The following is a 19,692-nucleotide window of genomic DNA, read 5'->3' on the forward strand; positions in this document are numbered from 1 at the left end:
AAGCTAAAAAAAAAAAAAAAAAAGAAAAAAGAACATATCAAATCTCTGTTTTGCTAACTCTGTATATAAAGTCCCACAATTTATATGTACATATAAATCTCCTTGTATTTGCCTATTTAAGAGAAAAAGGACTAGGACCTAGCTGCAGAAAGAATTTAGTATCAACAGTTGGCAAAAAAAAAAGAGGGGGGGAGATATTGCTCCTCTCAGAAATATAACGAAATATATGTCCTGATCATCCTCTTACCTTCGGCCCTGATCCAGTCGTCCATGAGGGCCCCGAGCGGGAAATCTGTTCAGGTGGCTCAGGTGAAGTGTGTGGGATGTTTGGAAGAGACTCAGAGCTATAGACAGAAAATGGCCAGTGACTTAAAAACTGTCTAGTTTTCCCCTCCCTTTCTTCCAATGCACAAAAGCACCCATTTTTATTCTAAAGCAGCAGTCTGAAAGTTACAAGTCCATTCATCCAGAGCACCCCACACAGCCATACCCCAATATTTGTGTCTCTGGTACTCACGCTTCTGAGGAAAGAGCGGGGGAATCCGGTGAGGCTGGAAGATCAACTGAGGCTGAGCTCCCAGGATCCCTTGCTTCTGGCCCAGGGCTGCCACATGCAGAAGAGGAGGTGCTGGGGACTTCAGCAGGGGCTGCAGGACAGTTGCCAGGAAATTGAGGGGATCCCAGAGTTGAAGCATTCACTACCTTGGAAAGATACAATCCCACCCCCTCGACAAAAGTAAGGTTTCTGCCCAGGTAACTGGACACAGAGGCTTCTCTCCCTCCCCTCTGCCACTTCCCCTTCCCCCAAACCCCTCCCTTCCTTTCCCACTCCCCTTTACAGTGCAAATGCTAAAGAGAGATGAATACCTGGTTGGAGAGCGTTTGCACCTTGACAGCATTCCAGGGCACTGCCTGGCCTGGGTTGTATGCAGCCTTCACCAGCACCTTCTCACCCAGTTGGGGCAGCCGGCCTTTTACCACACTGCCAACACAGGAGAGAACCTGGTCCAGCCACCCTACCTGCCCCCATGTAGCCCATTCCATCAAGAGTTCTTACTTAAAAACAAAAGCAATGGCTTAAAACAACAAAGCAATGGCTTTAGAGAGGGGCCCCACCAGCATGGTGACATAACTGAATCCATAAGCAATTCCAGCAGGAGACTAGCCTCAAGCCTACCTTAGCTGAAAAAAGACCTCTTCATCCACCACCCCAAAGTAGTCATGCAAACTGGTAACAATGCCAGTGAAAACCCGCTGCTTTTCTCCACTCTGCAAGAGAAGAGGGCAGGTTAAAATTAATAGGAAGCAACCTGAATAAAATTATGCTCTGCCACTAGGGTCTCCCCTCTATCCACACCCCAGCTCAGCATGGAGATTCATATGGAAGGAAACATAGAGCAGACATAAACTTTCTATGGTGAGGAAAGATGGGTTACAAACTGCTTCTAGGACTTCCAGCTCTTTAATCTCAAGAGGCACGGTTAAGATTTCCCTGGACTCAGAAACTGACTCCCCAGTCTGAGGGGTATCTAGTCACCCCATACGGCCCACTACCAAGACAAGAGTCAGAAATGCTGACCATTACAATATAAAAAATGAAAGAATATCAGGCATCCCCATGCTGGGGTAGTCCCAAGGGCTGAAACTCATTAGAAAGGATGCCCAACCTACCTGAAGGTGCCTGGCACTTTGGGACAGGTCTGTGGCCACAGGAGGAGTAAGCAAACCAGGAGGAGGGCCCAAAAGAGATGTTGAAGCCGCACCTACAGGGACAGAGAAGCAACCTCTAGGAACTGCACCTACCACGTTAAGCATTAGAGACAACTAGAAGATATGGGTAAAGGAGAGCAAAGTAGCTCCAACCAGCTCCTCCTCAGGGCTTCACTGGCAACCACTGTGGTCATCTCCTCATTTCCTAAGAAACATTAACAGCTAGTTGCTTCACACCTGGGAAATCCCAAGGGCCAGAGTTTTGTAAACTAACTGCAGAGCACATCCTACTAGGAGGTCAGGTGGGGACAAGAGTGATCACCTGAGAAGTTGCGTCCCCCTGGAAGTGGGTTGATCCGCTGACGCTTAAACTGGGACATTGGGAATGCTGTCCTCTTTCAGAGTCTTGGGGAAAAACCTTCAATCAGAAAAAAAGAAGTTAAATGCTCACATGAAAGATTTCTGTCTATCCCCAGACAAGTGGAAAATCTTAAAGAAGTAAGAACCTTAAGAAAGGTGAAGAGATGTGAAGAGATGGGTACTGAGAATGGAAAAATTGTTGGAGACCATATAAAGAAGAGCAGGAAATGAAATAAGAAATTACATTATTCCGTTCTGCCCTCACAGTAACCTAGTGGTTGCGTGATACTGACATGCTGTTTTACAGAAAAGGAAACTGGAGCTCAGAGAGATCAGAGGACTTGGCCCAGGCCACAAAACCGGGACTCTCACCCAGGTCTCCCAACAACTTAGCACTCTTCTCACTATGCCATGCAACCCCCTAAGAGGCGGACGGAGTAGGAGGCTGGAAAGAGCTCCGATGACATTCATTCATTCAAAAACATGCCAAAACGCTCCACGCAAGACCCGGAAAAATGGAGGCGGCCGGTGCCCGCGAGGTGGTGCGGGCCCTCTCCCCGGAAGCCTAGCCCGTTGTTCCCCCGACCCGCTGGCGTGAAGGGAGCTCTCCCAGCGGCCCAACGCGAATCGGCCTGAACGCCGCTTTCCTGCTCCCGGGCTCCGTGGTCCTTTGCTCTGGCCTCAGCAGCCAACAGCGCACGGCCTCCTGGGCCGGACCGCGGAGAGGCCACCGTGGGAGGACGAAGGCGCGCGGTTTCTCCTCCTCCCGCCCGCCCCCAGGGCCGAGGCTGTTGCCAGGGAGACGGGGTTTGCAGTCCGGAGGGGACTCAGCCCCTTCCGCGTCCAGTGCATCTTCGCCGCCGGGCCCCCGCAACTCCTCCGCTTGGGGAGAGGCGAAAGGGCAGAGGGGCAGTGGGTGGTCCCCCAACCCACCTGCGGGCCAGGGCCGCGACACCGGGGGGACAAAGGCACCCGGAACCACCACAGCCACTGCTGCCGCCGCCACCGGAAACGCCTCTCCGGAAGAGCGACCACTGGTCGGAAGCTGCCACTCTCCCGGATATGGTCCCTCCCTCGTCTCCACCGACCTCTCCCTTCCCCCACGTTCGCCTGCCATCCCGCTGCAACTGTGGAACGGAAGTGCGCCTCCTCGGATCGGATGCGCGTTCGGAAGCCGCGCCTCGTGGTGTCCTTGTTTAAAATGTCCCATTAGAAAAATAGGCTTCAGAGCATTGGTTCCTAATCCAAAGGCAGCTGGAGTTGGACGTCCCCCCACCCAACACACCACCCGCACACAAGCCTCACTCTGGCAGTCCCCAAATGGCAGTAGCAAGAGAACCAGTCCATCTCACTGGAGAAGATGTCTGCCTGGACAGTGGCCATTTACAGGATACATTCTTATTACTCAAGCCAATGAGCCCCATCCCTATCCCTGCCCTTCCACTGGCTACACTCCAATAATAACCTTGGGAAGTGAAGAGATCAGGAATCTGCCCTAATTTTCACATATGAAATCTGACAGACCAGTAAAATTATTTGCTCAAAATCTTGCCAGGAAAATGGCCATTCTAGTCCCCATTAACAATTACATTCCCCCCCCAGCCCGCCCCCAACCTCTGTCCTCCCATTATCCCTCCACTCCAGCCTCTCTCAGCACCCATACCCCTCCCCTTCCTATTCACTTAACATTCACAGTACTCTTTGAGACAGTTTAATCTCACTTTATCCTCTTAACAAGCTTGTGAGGTAGGCAGAACAGGCATCATTAGCCCAAATGGGAAGTTGTGGCTCAGAAGTTAATAGACTTTGTCAAGGTCTAAAAGCTAGTATGCACTTCTGGTTTCAGCTCTGACAGGTAAAAGCTAATATGGAGCAGAGCAACTGAGAATTGACCTTGAAGGTTATTCTGCCGTTCTGCACATTGTCCTGAGCCTCCTAATTCCTCATGTGGTCTTCAGGGGCTGTGCTCCAAGGGCAAGACTCAATACAGAGGCAGCCAGGACAATGCCTTTCTCTGTTCTAGAGCTGCCAATTCAGGTATGAAGAGGAAAGCAGGAATCCAGTTCAGTAACTGACCACTACAGAAGGAAGGTCAACTTCATCCTTCCACAGCTATCTCACTCTGAAGGCTTTGGATATATGATTCCAGTAGGGATGGTTGAATCCAGCCAGTTGACAATACTGATAGTCCCACAAAGATGTACATATCGTTATGCATAAACACATCTGCACCATGCTGGTCCAGACATCACTGTGCCAAACATGCTCCTTGAACATCTGATAAATAAGTTGGTTCACATTGTCTAAGCAGAGGGATTTCTGGCGGGGAGAAGGAACCCTGGAGCTGCTGCATCTTGGAGCCTCTCAAGGAACCAGGGTTCCTCTGCCAGGCTGCTCAGAAGATACAGACTCAGCCCTCGACTTGGAGAAGGGCAAGTCAACAGCTCTCCCTGGCAATGCAGAGTGAGGAAGACTTCACAGCAAATCCCCTCCACCCAGAGTCACCATGCACAAAGAGGTCTCATTATACAGAAAGGTTTTTTCCTCGTCGCTTCTTCACCATTAATGATGGCATAAAGGTCTTCCGGTGGGGGTGATACTGAGGCCTTTCAGAGAGGTCCCTGGTCTCAATCCTGTGGAAAAGAAAAGGAGACAAGCTAGGAGAAAACAATGGTCCCAATGTCAATAGATCACTATTTAGCTATTGTAGGGAACCCAGAGATGTTAAATTGGTGCTTTCTTCCCCCTGGAGAATTAGATAAATCCCCAAGTATGAAGGACCTCACCGAAAGTGAATCCTTTGCTGGAGCCTCCATCTTGCTCTCCCCATAGTTAGGCCACCTCCCTCGCCTAAACTTCCTTTTTAAGGAGTGAAGGCTTGCTGGGCTGGGTGAGGATATTTTCCATAATCTGCTCCTGGTTCTATCACTGACTCACCCTGAAACTTTGGAAAAATGACTGCCCTCAACCCCACTCAGTCTTCAATCTCCTCATCTATAAATGGGGCATTTTAACTATCTTTTGTTTATTCCAGAAACTCCTTTGACACCATGTTTCTCAAATTTCATAGGAACAAAAATTACAACTAGAAAGACAATCTCAACATCCTGGTTCATCAGTATCCTCCCCCTCCCCTAAACCAGATTGGGCACAGGACTCACCTAGGGCCAGAACCATCAGGAGGGGCAGGGGGCTCAGGATGTTGGGAGCTCCTCCAGCGGATCCGATTGAGGAGGACCTTGACCTTGTCCCAGTGGGAGAGATCCTGCTGAGCAGAGGGGAAAGCGATAACCACAGAGCTCCTCCCCACATATATATCCCAACTTGTCCTTGGAGCAGGACAAGTCACCTGTTCCATAGGAATCCTGTTATTTTCCCAAAGTTTCTGGCCTTTTGGGTACCTACCCACTCCCACCATCTCCCAGTTCACCCACTCCATCCCACCCCCACCTGCCCCACTTATATCCATCACTACCTTGTGTTCCTGGGAGAGTAGAAAACTGTGAGTTGGTTCCACTGGGGCCTCTGTCAGCCTGGGAGGGTTGATGCTGAGCACTCCCACCTTTTGGGATAAAGCTGCGTCTGCCCCTTCAGAAATATAATCAGGTTACCCAGGGCCAGAAACAGGAAGCCACCCCAACAATCTAAGGTTCAAGGGGTCTGCTGGTGGGATCATGAGCAGGGACACAAAGCAGGCAGGACACAGAGAGAAACACAATTCCCCCTCACCTGTCTCCTTTGTCCGGCTTAGCAGCTCCCCTGGCCCCTGTACCCCATTAACTGGGGTAGGTGAAGGTGAAGGTAAAGGGACCAGGGCTGACTCCTCCTCTTCAAGACTCTGGGATGGGAGAGATGGGCAGTCAGGGCCTAATCAGAAGGCGAAGCTGTTTTCAGAGCAGTCATGGTTCCAGGGGGTCCTATCCCTACTCAGTCTCCCAGACTCAAGGCCTGGCCACCCTGCCCACAGCTCACTCACCCCAAGGGGTCTCTGGGTCTGCAGCTGCAGGTAGAGTTGCTGGAGCCTCGCCATCTGCTCTAGCACGAGGCACAGGTGTTCTAGGTAGCGAAGACCCTGCCCCGGGAGGCAGGCCCAAGATCCAGGATCTAGACCCTGCACCTGTGGGACACAGCAAGGTAGGGGAGACTCTCAGACTTAATGAGCCTCCCACTCTGGGCAGTCAGGCTGGGCTCAGCCATCAATGGACAAAGAGGAACCAACACCCAAACTGGCTTCTCCCGTGGTACCTAAACCTGCCCACCTCCTCTGCAGGGGTGGCTACACACAGCTGGGGGTGGGGTGAGACAAGAAGCAATGACACAACCATCAATTAGGGGCGTTTAGAATGCCCCACCCTGGGATAACTCCAGGGAAAACCAGAGGGGGGTGGGGGTCCCTACAAGTTCCACTTGACAGGGTTGTCTGCACCCCACTGTTCACCCAGCCCAAGGTCGATACTCACCACCTCTGCTTCCAGGCCTGCCTCTAGCTTAGTTTCGGCCTCAGTGGTCTCTTGCTCTCCTGCTCCAAAAAGGGACACTCCACACTGCGGCTTGCTCAAGGAACCATGCTCTCCAGACACACTGGGGAGCTGGCGGGACCGCTCCAGCACCTGCCCCAGCTTGTGGTTGGCCAGCAACCGGCCCAGCTGGGCAGGGGGCTCTGTGGCATCAAGGGCCAGGTGCTCAGGGCTCCCCATGGGCTCAAGGTTCAGAGACTCCTGTGAAAGTTCTGATAAGGTAGCCAGGGGACTGTCCCCAACCACCATCTCTACACCTGAGTCCCGGGAGGCCAGTTTCAGAAGTGGCACTTGCCTTCTGAGATTTCTCAGTTCAACCTCTTCCTTCCGGGTATCTGATGGGCAACCATGAGCTGCATCCGGGATCCGTCTGTAGGTGCTGGTGACTCCAGGCACTACACAGCTGCATGCCAGGTCCTTCCCGGCCCCATCTGTAGAAGAGTCAGTATCAGGTCTGGCAGGCTGCCCTCAACACCCCCAGCATTCCTAGCAACCCACAGCATTCCCCTGGGGAGGAGTGTCCTGGGCCAGTGGTGAAGGGAAGACAAAGGAAGTCACAGCCTAACCATTTTGAGACACATGAGGCACTCTGCCTGGGAGATGTTGGGATGGGGTTCCCTCTACAATAACTATCAGCAACCAGGAACCCATACTTTGGGCTGTGCGGTAGGCAAAGCCCTTGCAGATCATGCCAGGTCAGCTCCTAAGATGGCCTATCCCTTGTCTCCCCTGCCCCCAAAGGGGGTACCTAATACCTCCAAGTCCCTCAGGTAGGAGCCACAGGTTCTCAGGCTGTTTCTCAAGAGGGAACAGTCAGTGGCCGGCCTCAGGGAAGGCACAGGGCACAAAGAGTGAAGCCTAGAGTTCACGCTGCTCTCTGAAGCCCCTGACGCATCAGGCACAAGATGCAAGATGAAGTCTCTTGCGGAGCTCTTGTGGAAAAGCAATAAATATAACAGCAGCTCTAACCATTTGGGACTTTTGTTCTTTTAGGCGAGAAATAGTTACCTTTTTGTGAAGCGCTTAAAAGAAAAGAGAAAGAAAGAAAACTAGCGTCCACTTATTGTCACCTCTGGGCCAGGCCCTCTAGGATCTGGGTGCCCTGTAGGAACGGGGCAGAACCTGTGGCTGCCTAGACGGAGCTGGACGTCAACGCCGGCCCCTCTGGGCCAGGAGTCCACCCCTGCACTGCTCCTCTGGAGAGGGGTTCTCAGCCACAGAGGGTCTTTTTGGAACTGCTGGCTGGGGCAGGGGACGGAACAGTCAGACATCCTCCGCAGAGTGGGAGAAGGCTCCAGGAGCGGAATAAAGAGGGAAATGGACCCAGAGGAAGTGGGTGGGATGGAAGTGGTGGCTGGTTGACCCAGACGCCCGAGCGTCTCCAATGCGCAAGGCGACCCTAGCCTAATCATTGCGGCTCCTCAAAAGTGAGTGGCGAGTGGGGTGCAGCCGGGTGGGCGCTGCCCTTGGGGGCCCGACCGGAGCGTGGGTAGCGGCACCAGGGCAGGAGGCCCCGCGACCCATGGGTGGGCGACTCACCCCGGCCGAGCGGCTCCACCGCGAAGACGCGCCGCCGGCCCAGCATGGCGCGCTCCCCGCCCGACGCGGCGCCCGGGCTGCAGCCGGAGCAGCCACCCGAGCGTCCCCCGCGCGTCCCCGACCGCGATCGGTCGACTCAGCCCGCGCGTCCCCACCCAGCTGGGCGCGGCCGCCGGACACTCCCCGCAGGGGGCGGGCCTGGGCGGGACGAGCAGGTGCGAGGGCAGCCGCGGCGCGGTGAGGGGTGCTGGCCTTTTGGAAAGCGGCTGGCCAGCACCCCGTGCCTCCACTGCGCGCCCCCCAATCCTGGCGGAGGCCAAGGCAAGGGCCCTGAGCCGCTGTCCCTCGAGGGGCGCGGCCCCGCCGGAGGACGCTGGCTGGCTAGCAGCGAGGGGTCGCCGCCCCCGGTCCACACGCGGGCTCTGTCTTCCGGCCGCAGACTGGGGTGCAGAGGGGGGGAAGCACTGGACAGGAGCCGGAAAGGAAATGGAGCCCCACGTGCTGGCAGACGGAAGAGCGCTGACCGGGGCCCGGCGTCCTGGCGCTCCCAGCTGTGCGACTTGGGGACAGGTCTCTCAGCCTGTCAGAGTTCTGGCGCCAAGAAGGGGAAATGGTTCCGGCGCCCCGGGAAACCCTTCACAGCAGCTGCAGAGCGCTGTGTCCTGGGCTCCATCTGAACCCCCTACCTGGCCCTGTACCTCTTTCTCATCTGAGTGCCCGGGAGCTGGGGATGGATGCATCTTCAGGGTGTGGGGAAGAGGAGCCTGCAAGCAGACCTGAAGTGTGACCGCTTCCCTGTCCCCACCCCACCCCTATCGGGCCCGTGGAATTCCACTCCCAACCCCCATCCTAAAAGGAGCCCAGGCAGCTGCTGATGGTGGGACAGCCTGATGACCAGATGAGGGCAGGTGGCTTTTAAGGAAACATCCCCACCTGGGGGAGGGTGCAGGGTTGGGGGGGAAAAAAAAAAAAACGTCAGGAGGACTCAAATCCCCTGGAGGCAGATAAGGGAGCTGGCGGACGTGCAAACTTGCACCTGGGCCTCTGGGGGAGGGGCTGGAGCCCCAGCCACTGTAAGAAGTGGCTGGTAACAAGGAAGGAGAGGACCCTCTACTCGTTGCTCTTTCCAGGAACCCATCCTGAACATCCTCTGCTGGAGCCTTCATCAGAGAGGCACAAAGGATCAGATTTTCTGATTTTATAAGGAAACTGAGGTCCACAGGCAATCCCCCAGCATGCAAAATGACAGCTAGTTCCCTGAATCGCCATTACTTGTCATTTCTCAACACCTTGATGTTCAGGCCAGGCCCTCCACTGCTAGCCATGGGTCTGCTGGACTGCCCCCTCGTGGCCCAATCCTTCTGGATATCCCAACCCCATCCCTCTTCTCCAAATACTAGGGAAACTGAGGATGCTGGACCTGGCAGAACTGCCTTCTGCAAATCCAAGAAGATGTAGGCATCAAATTCCCCAGCTGTGCCACACCCCACACAGGCCAGGTGGCTTCCTTCCTCCAATGTGAGAGTGGGGAGGTAAAGGGAGGGTGCCTTTGCCAGATCTTGCTCTGAATTTGGAGAATGTGGGGCCAGATTCCAAGCAGTCTCCGTGGTGACTCTGGGACAGGAATGTATCTGGAAACAGGAAGCCCAGCCAGCAGGAATGCAGTGTCTCAGCACAAGGCTTTGTGTGTGGCTCATAGAACCCCCACTCACCGGACTACACTCCCCTCCAGGCTATGGCCCCACCCCCTGTGCAGATACTAGGCTATTTTGGAAAAGCCAGCAGCCCTCATGGGGACCCAACCTGACATGGGGGACCCGCATACTTCCTTCCCTTTGTTTTCTGCGGTCCTGACTGAGGCAGCTCCAATCCCAAAACACTTTAACCCTGTATGACCTGCCTCCTCCACCGGAATCATATACCTAGAAGAGATGCTGCCCATATCCTGAGGTGAACAGCTACCCTAAGTTCCTAGGACACAATGTGGCCTCAGCAGTCATCCCTCAGGCTGGCCCGCAAGCCCTCATCCCTCCACCTCCCTTCTGTGGGGAAGCCCCAGCTTCAGGAAGTGAGTTTCCTGCAAGCTCAGTGCTCAGCCGGGCCCTGGGGGGTGGGGTGGGGGTAGGGCAAAGCCAAGAGGGGGAGCCAGCCTGGAGAGGCAAAGGGGCCTGACCTCCCACTGTAGCCTGCAGTGGCTGGAGCACGCCTGGAAGGCTGCCTCTGGTGACAGAGGATCAACCCTTCCCCAACCCCACCCCCAGCAAGCCAGAAGCCCCAGAAGCAGGCTCCCATTCCATTCTCAGCCCCTCCCCTTACCAGGTAGAGTCCTGGGTGCTCAGTTTCTTCACATGTAGAACAAGAATGACAGGGATGCCCTACCTCTGGCCGTGAGAGTGCAGTTAGAGCCTTAAAAATGTCCCTAGCACGTCTTTAGCCACTAGTTATCTGGCTGTATAACTTTGTGAACACCACTTTCCCAGGCCGGTCTGAAGGGGGTTGTATTAGATACCATCTTCAGCTACTTCTAAGTCAAATGTGTCATTTCTGAGCGTATTGTCCCAAATGCAGAGAGAAGTACAAAGTACTGTAGCACAAGTGGTCAGCCTGGGTCAGAGGGAGTGGGTACTCAGCCAGCTGGCTTGGGGTGGGGACAAGGGCAAGGGTAAAAATCAGAGACTGCCCCCAACAACCTTGTCTGCTGACAAACTGGTTTGACTAATAACTGCATCTTCCAGAGGAGTCTGTTTCCAGGCTGTCCCTGTGGCTGCAGAGGACTCTGGTATCAAAACCCTCAGATCCAGCCAGGCATGGTGGTACATGCCTGTAATCCCAGCGGTGCAGGAGACTGAGGCAGGAGGATTTCAAGTTCAAAGCCAGCCTCAGCAAAAGCGAGGCACTAAGCAACTCAGTGAGACCCTGTCTCTAAATAAAATACAAAATAGGGCTGGGGATGTGGCTCAGTGGCCTGGTGCCCCTGGGTTCAATCCCTGGTACCCCAAAACAAACAAAAGAAACCTTCAGATCCCCTGGGAGGAGAGCCAGATGCCAACAAGAACAAGGGCCAGAGGTGGGTTTTAGCTTGGACCCACTCTGCTTCCCGGTGGCAATCAACAGCCCACCTGTATCACCTGGATACACCCTTTTCAGGTGTCCCCACTCCACACTTGTCTTCCTCCACTTCTGTGACACCTCTAACCCACACAGTTTGTTACAGGAGGGATCCAACCATATTGAGAGTTCAACCCACACTTTCTGCTTAACACTTCCATCAGCCTTGAGGTGAAGTTCAAACCAAGTTTGCTCAGGAGGCCCAGAGGCCACTGTTGTAAACTGAGCGTTCAACTCACAGTCACCCCAACCTCTCCTCCACCTGCCGAATACCCAAGAGCTGGTCACACCCACAGCTGCCTCTTTGAACTTAGCAAGAGAGCCCTTAGCACTCACTACCACGTGTTTCTTCATGGCAGCTCGATTGCTGCCTCTTGGCCATCATCTCCAGGAAAACAAGAAATGTGTGTCTGTTCATATTCTCACTGTGCTGAGAGCCCAAATCAGCATTTACCAGCAAGCAGAATTCCCCTTTCATGAGCATTCTCCCTTACCATGGGCTGCACTGGACACTAGGTGGCATCAAAGAGGCCGCCCCATTTCCCATCAGACAAGACTCCTGGGCCGGGCAGCCAGTCTTTATCTTTTCTATAAAAACAAAGGCCTGTCTGCAGCAGCCACCCAGGCAAAAGGTGAGACGATTATATCAACGTGTAAATTACATGCACAGGTGCCCAAAGAGGCAACACCGTCTCCACCAAGATCCCTTCCCCAAAGAGCCAGATAGCACAAGGCTGCCATCAGAGCCCACACATTCTGAAGCCACCTTTGATCTGCTCTGTGAAAATAAATCTGAGGCTGCTGCCCATCTCTGGCTGAGTGGGGGCAGGCTGGCTCTGGAGCACCCAGCAGCCCCCGTAGAACTTTCTGAAATGTCCTCCAGGATCGGGACTATAGATGGTTGGTGAATCTTGCAGGAGACTTCTGCTCCCCACGCCCTCTCAAATGCACCCCCATCCAGGGAAAGTACACCTAGCACTAGCTGTGACAATTGCTTTTTTCCCCCAAAATTAATGAAGCCAGCTAGGTGTGTGGTACACACCTCTAATCCTAGTGGCTCAGAAGGCTGAGGCAGGAGGATCATAAGTTTGAAGGCCAGCCTCAGTGACTTAGCAAGGTCCTAAGCAACTTAGTAAGACCCTGTCTCTAAATATACAAAAAAATGGTTGGGTCCAAGGGTGATGGCACACACCTGTAACCCCAGCAACTTGGGAGGCTGAGGCAGATGGATCGCAAGTCAAAGCTTCAGCAATGGCAAGGCTGGAGATGTGGCTCAGTGTTAAGTGTCCTTGAGTACAATCCCTGATACAAAAAAAAAAAAAAATGAAGCCAGCCATCTGCTGGAAAGAGGTGGCAGCTTGTCCACAGCCAGTTAGTGGCAATCCCTCAGGGTGAGGCTCGGATCTTCCCTCCCAGGCAAGGCTAACCTACAGCACCAGTCCAAGGTTATTGATGGTGATTTTGTTCTGAATGGGGCAGGCAGCCTCAGGGATGTGTAGGTGGTGTTTTAGAAGACATGTCCCTCTACATCCCCCATCTTCTGCCCACCCAGCTCAGATGGATTGGCGGCTCCACACCAAGTAGAGTAAGGACCACAGAGAGACCTAGCCTAACCCAGCTCCAGCTGAGCACAAAGCTGCCTCACCAAGAAATCTTCCTCCACCTCTCTGGTCCTCTGTTCCTGTCCCCTAGCATCCCTGCCCGTCTCCAGGCCCCCGGTAAGAAACTCATTCCCTCCCTAGTATAAGGGATCATCCCCAGAAAACAAGCATCTCTACAAAAGGGTTAAGGAAGTGCCCACCCCACCTACAGAGGCAACCCTCTTTCCCCTCCATCATCCCACCTCATCCTGCACCCTGGCAGTGGGGTGGGTAGAGGTGGAATGGGAACACAGAGGTAAATACACATTGTCTACCCAGTAGCAAGGAGCAGCTCCTACCCAAGGGCAGGGGAAAAGAAAAAAGGGCATCTGCGTCTGTCCGTGTTTATATATTTATAGAGCTCATATGTCAAAACTCTGCACAGTGAATACCATCAGCCTCTGACCCACCCCTGTCCTAGACACTGTGCCCCACCCTGTGCACAAATGCATCAAACGCAGTGGCCGCTTCAGCCCGTGGCACAGGACCCGTCCTGCAGGGGGAAGGCCAGGGAGGGTGGGGCTGCCCTTAGTCCGAATCGAGTCCCAGCCCTTGACCTCACCCAGCGAGGACAAAGGGGGCTTGGGCCCCCCAAATTAGTTCATGTAAAAGCCACCACCCACCATCACCTCATCCCTGCCAACTTGCTCTGGGCACAGTCATGTCCAGAAACGTAATAAGTGGAGCTGGGCTAAGCACTGCAGGGTTCAGGCCCGAGAGCTCAGAGTGGTGGGTGCCGCGTAGCGCTGGCGGGCATGCTTCTCACAGTACAGCTCGTCGCCCACCCAGAAGTGGCCTCGCATCTTCAAGTTCAGCCCACAGTCCGCGCAGGTGTAGCAGCTGGGGTGGCGATAGCGCCCCTCCTGGATGCGCACTGCCTGGTTCCTGCAGGGTAAGGAGAACGGTCAGGACAGGGACAGGATGGATGGAGACAGGGTCAGGCATAAGGTCACTTATCCCAAGGAGCCAGAGTCGAGACCTGGGGCAAGTCGGAAGCTTAGATTTTTTTTTTGATTTTTTTTTTATTTTTTGAACTTGGGATTGAACCCAGGAGCCCTTCATTACCACTAAGCTCTATACCCAGCCCTTTTAATTTTTAAATTTTGAGACAGGGTCTCATTAAGGTGCTGAAGTTGGCCTCCAACTTGCAAACCTCCTTCCTCAGCCTCCCTAGCAGCTGGGATTACAGACATGTATCACTGTGCCTAGCAGAAGTTTGGAAATTATGGAAGAGAAACCCAAAACGGTAGCATTTCTCATTCCTCCAGGGAGAAAGGAGGAAATGGGGAGGAGAAAAGAGGAGGAGAAAAGGAGGTGCTCAGGAAGAAGCCAGCCCAGGTCTTCATTGTGAGAAGACTGCAGACAGCCTGACACCAAGCCACGGAGACCACAGCCAGGGCTTCCCTTCAGAGTCCTTGACTGTTGCCCAGCCCTGCCTGAGGGCACCCCTGCCCGGCCCCCCAGGCTCACCCCACCTCCATGGCCCTCCCACACTCACGCGATGCTGGTGCTGCACTTCTCACAGGTGTGGAGCTTGGGTGGGGTGGCCAGAGCCCGGGAGGGGGACAGGGATGTCTGAGGGCTCAGTGAGCTGGGCAGGAAGGCAGGCGTGCCACCTGGGAGTGGGGAGGGACAGAAATTTGAGAGTTCACCACCCATAGCAGCAGCTGTGTTTAGTGACACTGCTATGGCTCCTCCCTGGCTGCTCCCAGGCTTGTGGCAAAAGATTCTTAGGGGACTCAAAAGTAACAGTGGGTATGACAACGCATAAGGAGAAGATGGTCCAGCCAGACCCCGGGCTGAGGCTGGCCAGGGCGTGAAGGACAACCACAGCTCCCGAGTACACCCTTCTGAGACAACCTGGGAGCATCAGTGTTGAGTGCCAGACCTCAGACAAAGTAGTTCCCTCCCTTGTGACCTGGTCACGGTGATGCCAACAGGCACCAGTACTAGCAATAACTGTGCCATGATGACCTTGTACAGTTTCCAAAGAGCTTTTATATGTGTTATTGCATCTGAGCAGGAGAACAGCATGAAGAGGTGCACAGAGATATTGGGCAGCTATTGTCCCTGCTTCAGCTCAGGATCCTGAGGCTCCCTTGATGAAGTCACCTCGTGTCTGTGCTCCCTTCCCCACCACAACTGACCCTGTGCCCTTCTCTGGGAACTGCAGAGGCCTTAAGTCAGGATAGATAGGATTTGCTCCGGGCTGGGCTGTAGCTCAGTGGCAGAGCAGTTGTCCAGCGTGTGTGAGACCCCAAGTTCCATCTCCAACACCACAACATTAAAAAAAGAAAAAAATTGCTCCAACTCTCACGCAGCCTCCAGGTATCTGTAAACACTCCTAGGAGCTACACATCAGAGCTGGAACCAGCCACCAGGGACTGGTCATTCTGCACCTCCAAATCCTCTCCTGCCTGTTCCATCATCTCTCTCTTCCTCTCTCCCCTTGGATGAGGCAGTCTCTCTCTCTCTCTCTCTCTCTCTCTCTCTCTGTCTCTGCTATTCCAAAGTGCATTCCTCCTGACTGCCTGAAACACTGGTCCTACAGCATCCGCTTCCTTGAGAGCTGGCCAGGCCTGTTTGCCCAATACAAAGAGCTGTTCAGGAGCAGAGGGTCACATCCTGCACACCAGTGTTCATCAAATGAATAACAAAAGGCTGGATGGAGCCCACACGGTCCTGTTTGCTCCTGGTGGCACCTCACCAGGCAAGAGGACCTCCCTGACTCTCCTGGTTAGAGTGCTCCTCAGCCTGGCTCCAGAGGCCCTCATCACAGGGACCTTCCTCCCTGCTGCCAGGCCAGGCTATTCTCTCATGCCACGCCCATCAGCCCTCTGGCTGTAGGCCTCCACATTCCAGTGTTCCCAGGCCACCTTCTTAAGGCTGTTGATTGAAATCTTGGTCTCCTTTCAGGGCCAAGTTGAATCCCTCTTCCTCCAAGAAGCCCTCCCTAGAGACCCAGCCCCCAGTGCCCAACTGCCCACTCCCTTGGCACTTTCCTGGTCCCAGCCAGCACAGCCTGGCACCTTCTGTGTGCATACTTGGTAACTCTGAGATGACTGTGAGCTCTTTAAGGACAGGGACTGTGGCTTGGCATGTGCTCCCCTGCCCCCAGTCCTGTGATGAGCACTTAATAGACACTTAAGAAACACCACTTCCTTAGCCTGTGAAGTCGGGATCCCAAGAGGCCCAGGGAAGCACCTTCCCACGGAGCCCTGCGGCCTCACCTCTCTCCTCAGCCTCCAGAGCTTCCTGCAGGAGCCTAAAGGAGCTGGACTGCCTGGGGGCCACCTGCGATTCACGGTTTTCCTGCAGCATCTTGAACACTTCTGAGTCCTCTTCCAGGAGGCAGCTCCCTGCCTCCGAGTCCACACTGCAGGGTGGGGCAGCCAGGAATGAGGGTCCCATGCCAGGGTGTTAAGACAACCCTCCGGTCAGAAGAGCATGGGGGAGGGTGTTCTGGGAACTGGAGGAGAGCCCACCAGGCTTTGGGGGGCGGGGACCCCATCCCTCCCCATGAAGCCAGTTTCCCACCTGTCCTTCTCAGGTCCTCCAGGTGCCCATCCCACCCTGCAAGGTCTGCTGGTACCTGAACCTGGGGCTTGAGGACCGGGGGCCCGGAGAAGGCGGCAACACCCGCACAGCCGAGTCGCCAGCACGGCCGAGACCAGCCTGTGGGAGGAGAGCGGCGGGAGGAGTCAGCGCCCGGCCCTGGCCGACGCGCCCATGGGCGCTGCCAGATGCTGCTCCCCGGACCAACGCCAGGGGGCGCCCGGTCCCCACAGAGCAGCAGGACCCTTGCAAGCAACAGGCACCCTGCCCCACCCTCAGGGCCAGGGCACCAGGGCTGCTGGGTTCCAGCACCCAAGGGAGGCCAGTGCCCAGCTACTGAGGCATGTGGCTTCTGCTAGGGGACTGAGCAAGAGGCAGAGATAGATGCCAAGCGACCAAATCCTGACACCCCTCTAGGCAGCACACCCCTCTCTGTTAGGTCAAGCTACCTGTTAGGGCTCTGGTCCCACAGAACAAGCAGAGGAAGCCAGCTGCCATTCTGCAGTGAGGCCATGGAAACATAAAGGGGTGGAGCCAAGGAGACAGGACAGGGGCTGGGCAGGCCTCCTGCCACACACGCTGCGCTGCCCTGCTGCTCCTTCTCAGGAGAGGGCCAGGCTCTGGGCTGCCCAGACCTCGCCCATCTGCCCTGGGAGGTCCGATCCTGCCCCACAGAACTTCAGGAGCCAAGCCCATTCCGAGTCCACACCCTGGCCCCAGGGATACCCATCCATCCAGTCTCCAGAATTTCCTCACCTTCAACCTCCTTGTCAACCCTTGAGGCTGTTTCTGGCCAGCACTTCAGTATCCTCTCCCATTCTGTCCCCTTCCTTGCCAACCCCATCCAGAGGCCACTAAGTGGAAGAGGGGGTGCCAGCTAATGAAGAGGAGATAACCAAGCAGGCCAGGGAGACCTGGTCCCAGGACAGAGATCCTGACAAGCCAGGTTCCCGCACTTTACTACTCAAAGTCAAGGATGAATTATGAAGTCAAAATTTAAAACGGCACGAATCTTTCCTTAAGCCGGAAGAACTTCAGAATCTTCAGAAGACAGCCCAAGACCTTCAGCCACTGGTCCTCTTTCAGCAGTTCCTATTCCTGTTCCTGGGTCTTTCTGTTTGTTTTTTGTACTAGGAATTGAACCCAGGGGCACTTTACAACTGAGTTACACATTCTCAGCCCTTTTTATTTTATTTTAAGACAGGGTTTTGCTTAGTTGCTGAGGGTCTACCTAAGTTGCTGAGGCTGGATTCGAACTTGCAATCCTCCTGCTTCAGACTCCATAGTAACTGGAATTACAGCATTTACCACCATGGCCAGCTGCTTCTAGGGTTCTTACCCACAATGCTCTATAGGTAAGGGGACTGAGGGTCGGGAGGGAACAGTAGTTCAATCCACCTGGGTGTCAGAAGCAGAACTGGGACTTCACACTCAAGTGCCTAGATACAGCCCAGCACTGTGTGGTTGATTGAAGAACTGGGCCTGGGGTCCTTAAGGACAGTGTCTCAGGCTGTGGTTTAACTGGGTGGTAGAGCACTTGCCTATTCTCAAAGGATTGAGTATTCTCAAAGCCTTGGGTTCCCTCACCAGCACCACAAACAATAACAATAACATCACTTCTCCAGACAGAACAGCACATGCCCTCCATGGGCACCAGCCTGCAGCAGATGAAGGGCTAACATCCAGCCTAGGTCCCCTCAGGAGCCAAGTCCTCATTCCCAGAAAGAGGGAGGGAGGGAGCCTTGGCATTGGCTCCCCAAGGCGTGTGCTTGCCCACAGGGGTCAATTCGCAGTTTCCAGAAGGGCTATGGTGTCCTACACCCTAGATTCTCAACATCTCCAGCCAGTCAGGAGCCACGGCCAGGTCAGGGTACCTCCATACCCTCCATCTCCCAGCCCTTTATGGGGGGCCAATACTCTCACTTGGAGAGGGCCTGCCTTGCCTCCTCCCCTCCCTTCCCAGAATGACCCTTCATCTCCAAGACCAGGAAGGCTTCTCCCTCCTCACCTGCCTAAGAGCACGTCTACAGCCAATGCCCCTCTAGTTCTGGGGAACTTGAGTGGCAGGTATGGGGTAGGGGAGGGGTGCCAGGAGAAATTCTGTGGTTCAACAAATTTTGGAAATTAATCAGATCACATGTGTTTCTTTCTCATAAACTTTGAGCCTCGAAGACACTGAAGTGCAATGATACTCAAGAGGAAGCTGTGGGACCCTGTGACTCCTTGCCCAGAGGCAAAGTCTGTGGGTTATAGGAATTTCTGGTTTTCTATAACAAACCATCCTCAGAGCCCAGAGGGTGCCTGACATGAAGCAGCTGCTCCATGAATATTTGTCACAGGAGTGACAGGAGTTCTCAGGGTCGGAGAAGGGAACTCAGACCATCTAGTCTGGCTGAGGCTGAGAGAGGAAGAGGGTCTATGGCAGAATTTACAACAGAGGTGAGACTGATCGGGGTCCCCCTGCCACCCCAGCCCTGGGCTCCCCTTTAATATGGGGACTTGTTGAAGTGCAGATCACTGTCCCACACACACCCATGTCCCATTCAGCAGGTCTAGACTGGAACTGAGAATGTGCATTTCTAACAAGTTCCCAGGTACTGCTAGTTTGAAACCCACTCCCCCAGGCCAGCCATATCCCTTCCTTGCTTATGGCTGGGGACATGAAGGAAGGAGACCAGGAAGGCCTGTCCATGAGTACCAGAGTCCTACAGAGATGACAGTCCCCAGGAGAATCAGACAGAAAGCAGCCAGGAGGGACATGCCCTCCAACCCTAGGCCAAGGTCATTCCCAGCTTGTCTGGGACAAAAACTCAGATTCCCCCACCCCCAAACATACCAGGTCTCTCCTGGCCCCCGTGTCCCCCTCTCCCCGAGTGCCTATTGCCCATCATCCTATAAAGCCCATCCTGTGTTCCCTCCAGTGACCAGAAAAATTCCTAATGAAGCCTTTTCTGGCCACCCGGGCCCACATTTGTCTCTCCCCTTCCAGAACACCTCCTTCTTTTGTAATTAATACCACACTGTCTAGTGCTTAATTGTTCCCAAACTGCTCTGCATATTTGTCTTATCTGGACAGCTGCGTCTTAAATTCTTTAAAGACTGGGATTTCATGGAGCACCTCTCTACTCCCATAGTAGCCTCAGGCTGACAATGAGGCAGGCACAGGGCTGGTTACCAAGGAACCCCCACTGGGCAGCCCCAGAGGACCCTTCCCATTCCTTCTCCAAAGCTCCCAGTTCCTAGAGCCCTCCCCAGCCCCAGCC

At 54.4% G+C, this 19,692-nt stretch overlaps 3 protein-coding genes across 15 annotated transcripts in view; all 3 read right to left on the reverse strand.

Moving 5' to 3' along the window:
- Nucleotides 1–3,115, reverse strand: part of Ccar2 (cell cycle and apoptosis regulator 2) — a 14,697-nt gene extending 11,582 nt beyond the window's left edge. Inside the window, exons 1-7 of one of the 2 annotated variants that reach the window (XM_015499490.2) lie at nucleotides 3,004–3,115; nucleotides 2,033–2,128; nucleotides 1,672–1,763; nucleotides 1,178–1,269; nucleotides 868–982; nucleotides 518–647; nucleotides 248–344 (exon numbers count right to left, since the gene is read on the reverse strand). In XM_015499490.2, the coding sequence (XP_015354976.1) occupies nucleotides 248–344; nucleotides 518–647; nucleotides 868–982; nucleotides 1,178–1,269; nucleotides 1,672–1,763; nucleotides 2,033–2,090 (584 nt within the window). In that variant the 5' untranslated portion in view covers nucleotides 2,091–2,128; nucleotides 3,004–3,115. Of the gene's footprint in view, nucleotides 1–247; nucleotides 345–517; nucleotides 648–867; nucleotides 983–1,177; nucleotides 1,270–1,671; nucleotides 1,764–2,032; nucleotides 2,129–2,442; nucleotides 2,935–3,003 lie in introns of those variants that run through there. The other variant, XM_015499491.2, reaches the window with a different exon arrangement.
- A 650-nt stretch (nucleotides 3,116–3,765) lies between these two features.
- On the reverse strand, nucleotides 3,766–8,596 carry CUNH8orf58 (chromosome unknown C8orf58 homolog). Of its 2 annotated transcripts, none has more exons than XM_048801611.1 (7): nucleotides 8,127–8,596; nucleotides 6,531–7,018; nucleotides 6,047–6,187; nucleotides 5,800–5,908; nucleotides 5,546–5,658; nucleotides 5,232–5,338; nucleotides 3,766–4,703 (listed from the first exon to the last, which is right to left on the reverse strand). In XM_048801611.1, the coding sequence occupies exons 1-7, from the start codon at nucleotides 8,170–8,172 to the stop codon at nucleotides 4,595–4,597; spliced, it is 1,113 nt and encodes a 370-aa protein (XP_048657568.1). In that variant the 5' UTR covers nucleotides 8,173–8,596; the 3' UTR covers nucleotides 3,766–4,594. The 2 variants fall into 2 exon arrangements, with proteins under 2 accessions (XP_048657568.1, XP_015354979.1); XM_015499493.2 differs by having other exon boundaries at nucleotides 5,232–5,335; nucleotides 8,127–8,592.
- Nucleotides 8,597–13,212: 4,616 nt separating this feature from the next.
- Pdlim2 (PDZ and LIM domain 2) overlaps nucleotides 13,213–19,692 on the reverse strand; it is a 13,302-nt gene continuing 6,822 nt past the window's right edge. For 10 of the 11 annotated variants that reach the window (XM_048801606.1, XM_048801608.1, XM_048801605.1 and 7 more), the window contains exons 7-10: nucleotides 16,467–16,549; nucleotides 16,105–16,250; nucleotides 14,373–14,490; nucleotides 13,213–13,759 (exon numbers count right to left, since the gene is read on the reverse strand). In XM_048801606.1, the coding sequence (XP_048657563.1) occupies nucleotides 13,582–13,759; nucleotides 14,373–14,490; nucleotides 16,105–16,250; nucleotides 16,467–16,549 (525 nt within the window). In that variant the 3' untranslated portion in view covers nucleotides 13,213–13,581. The remainder of the gene's footprint in view (nucleotides 13,760–14,372; nucleotides 14,491–16,104; nucleotides 16,251–16,466; nucleotides 16,550–19,692) is intronic. The other variant, XM_048801610.1, reaches the window with a different exon arrangement.

This window comes from Marmota marmota, unplaced genomic scaffold (assembly GCF_001458135.2).
Source record: "Marmota marmota marmota unplaced genomic scaffold, marMar, whole genome shotgun sequence".
Taxonomy (NCBI): Eukaryota; Metazoa; Chordata; class Mammalia; order Rodentia; family Sciuridae; genus Marmota; species Marmota marmota.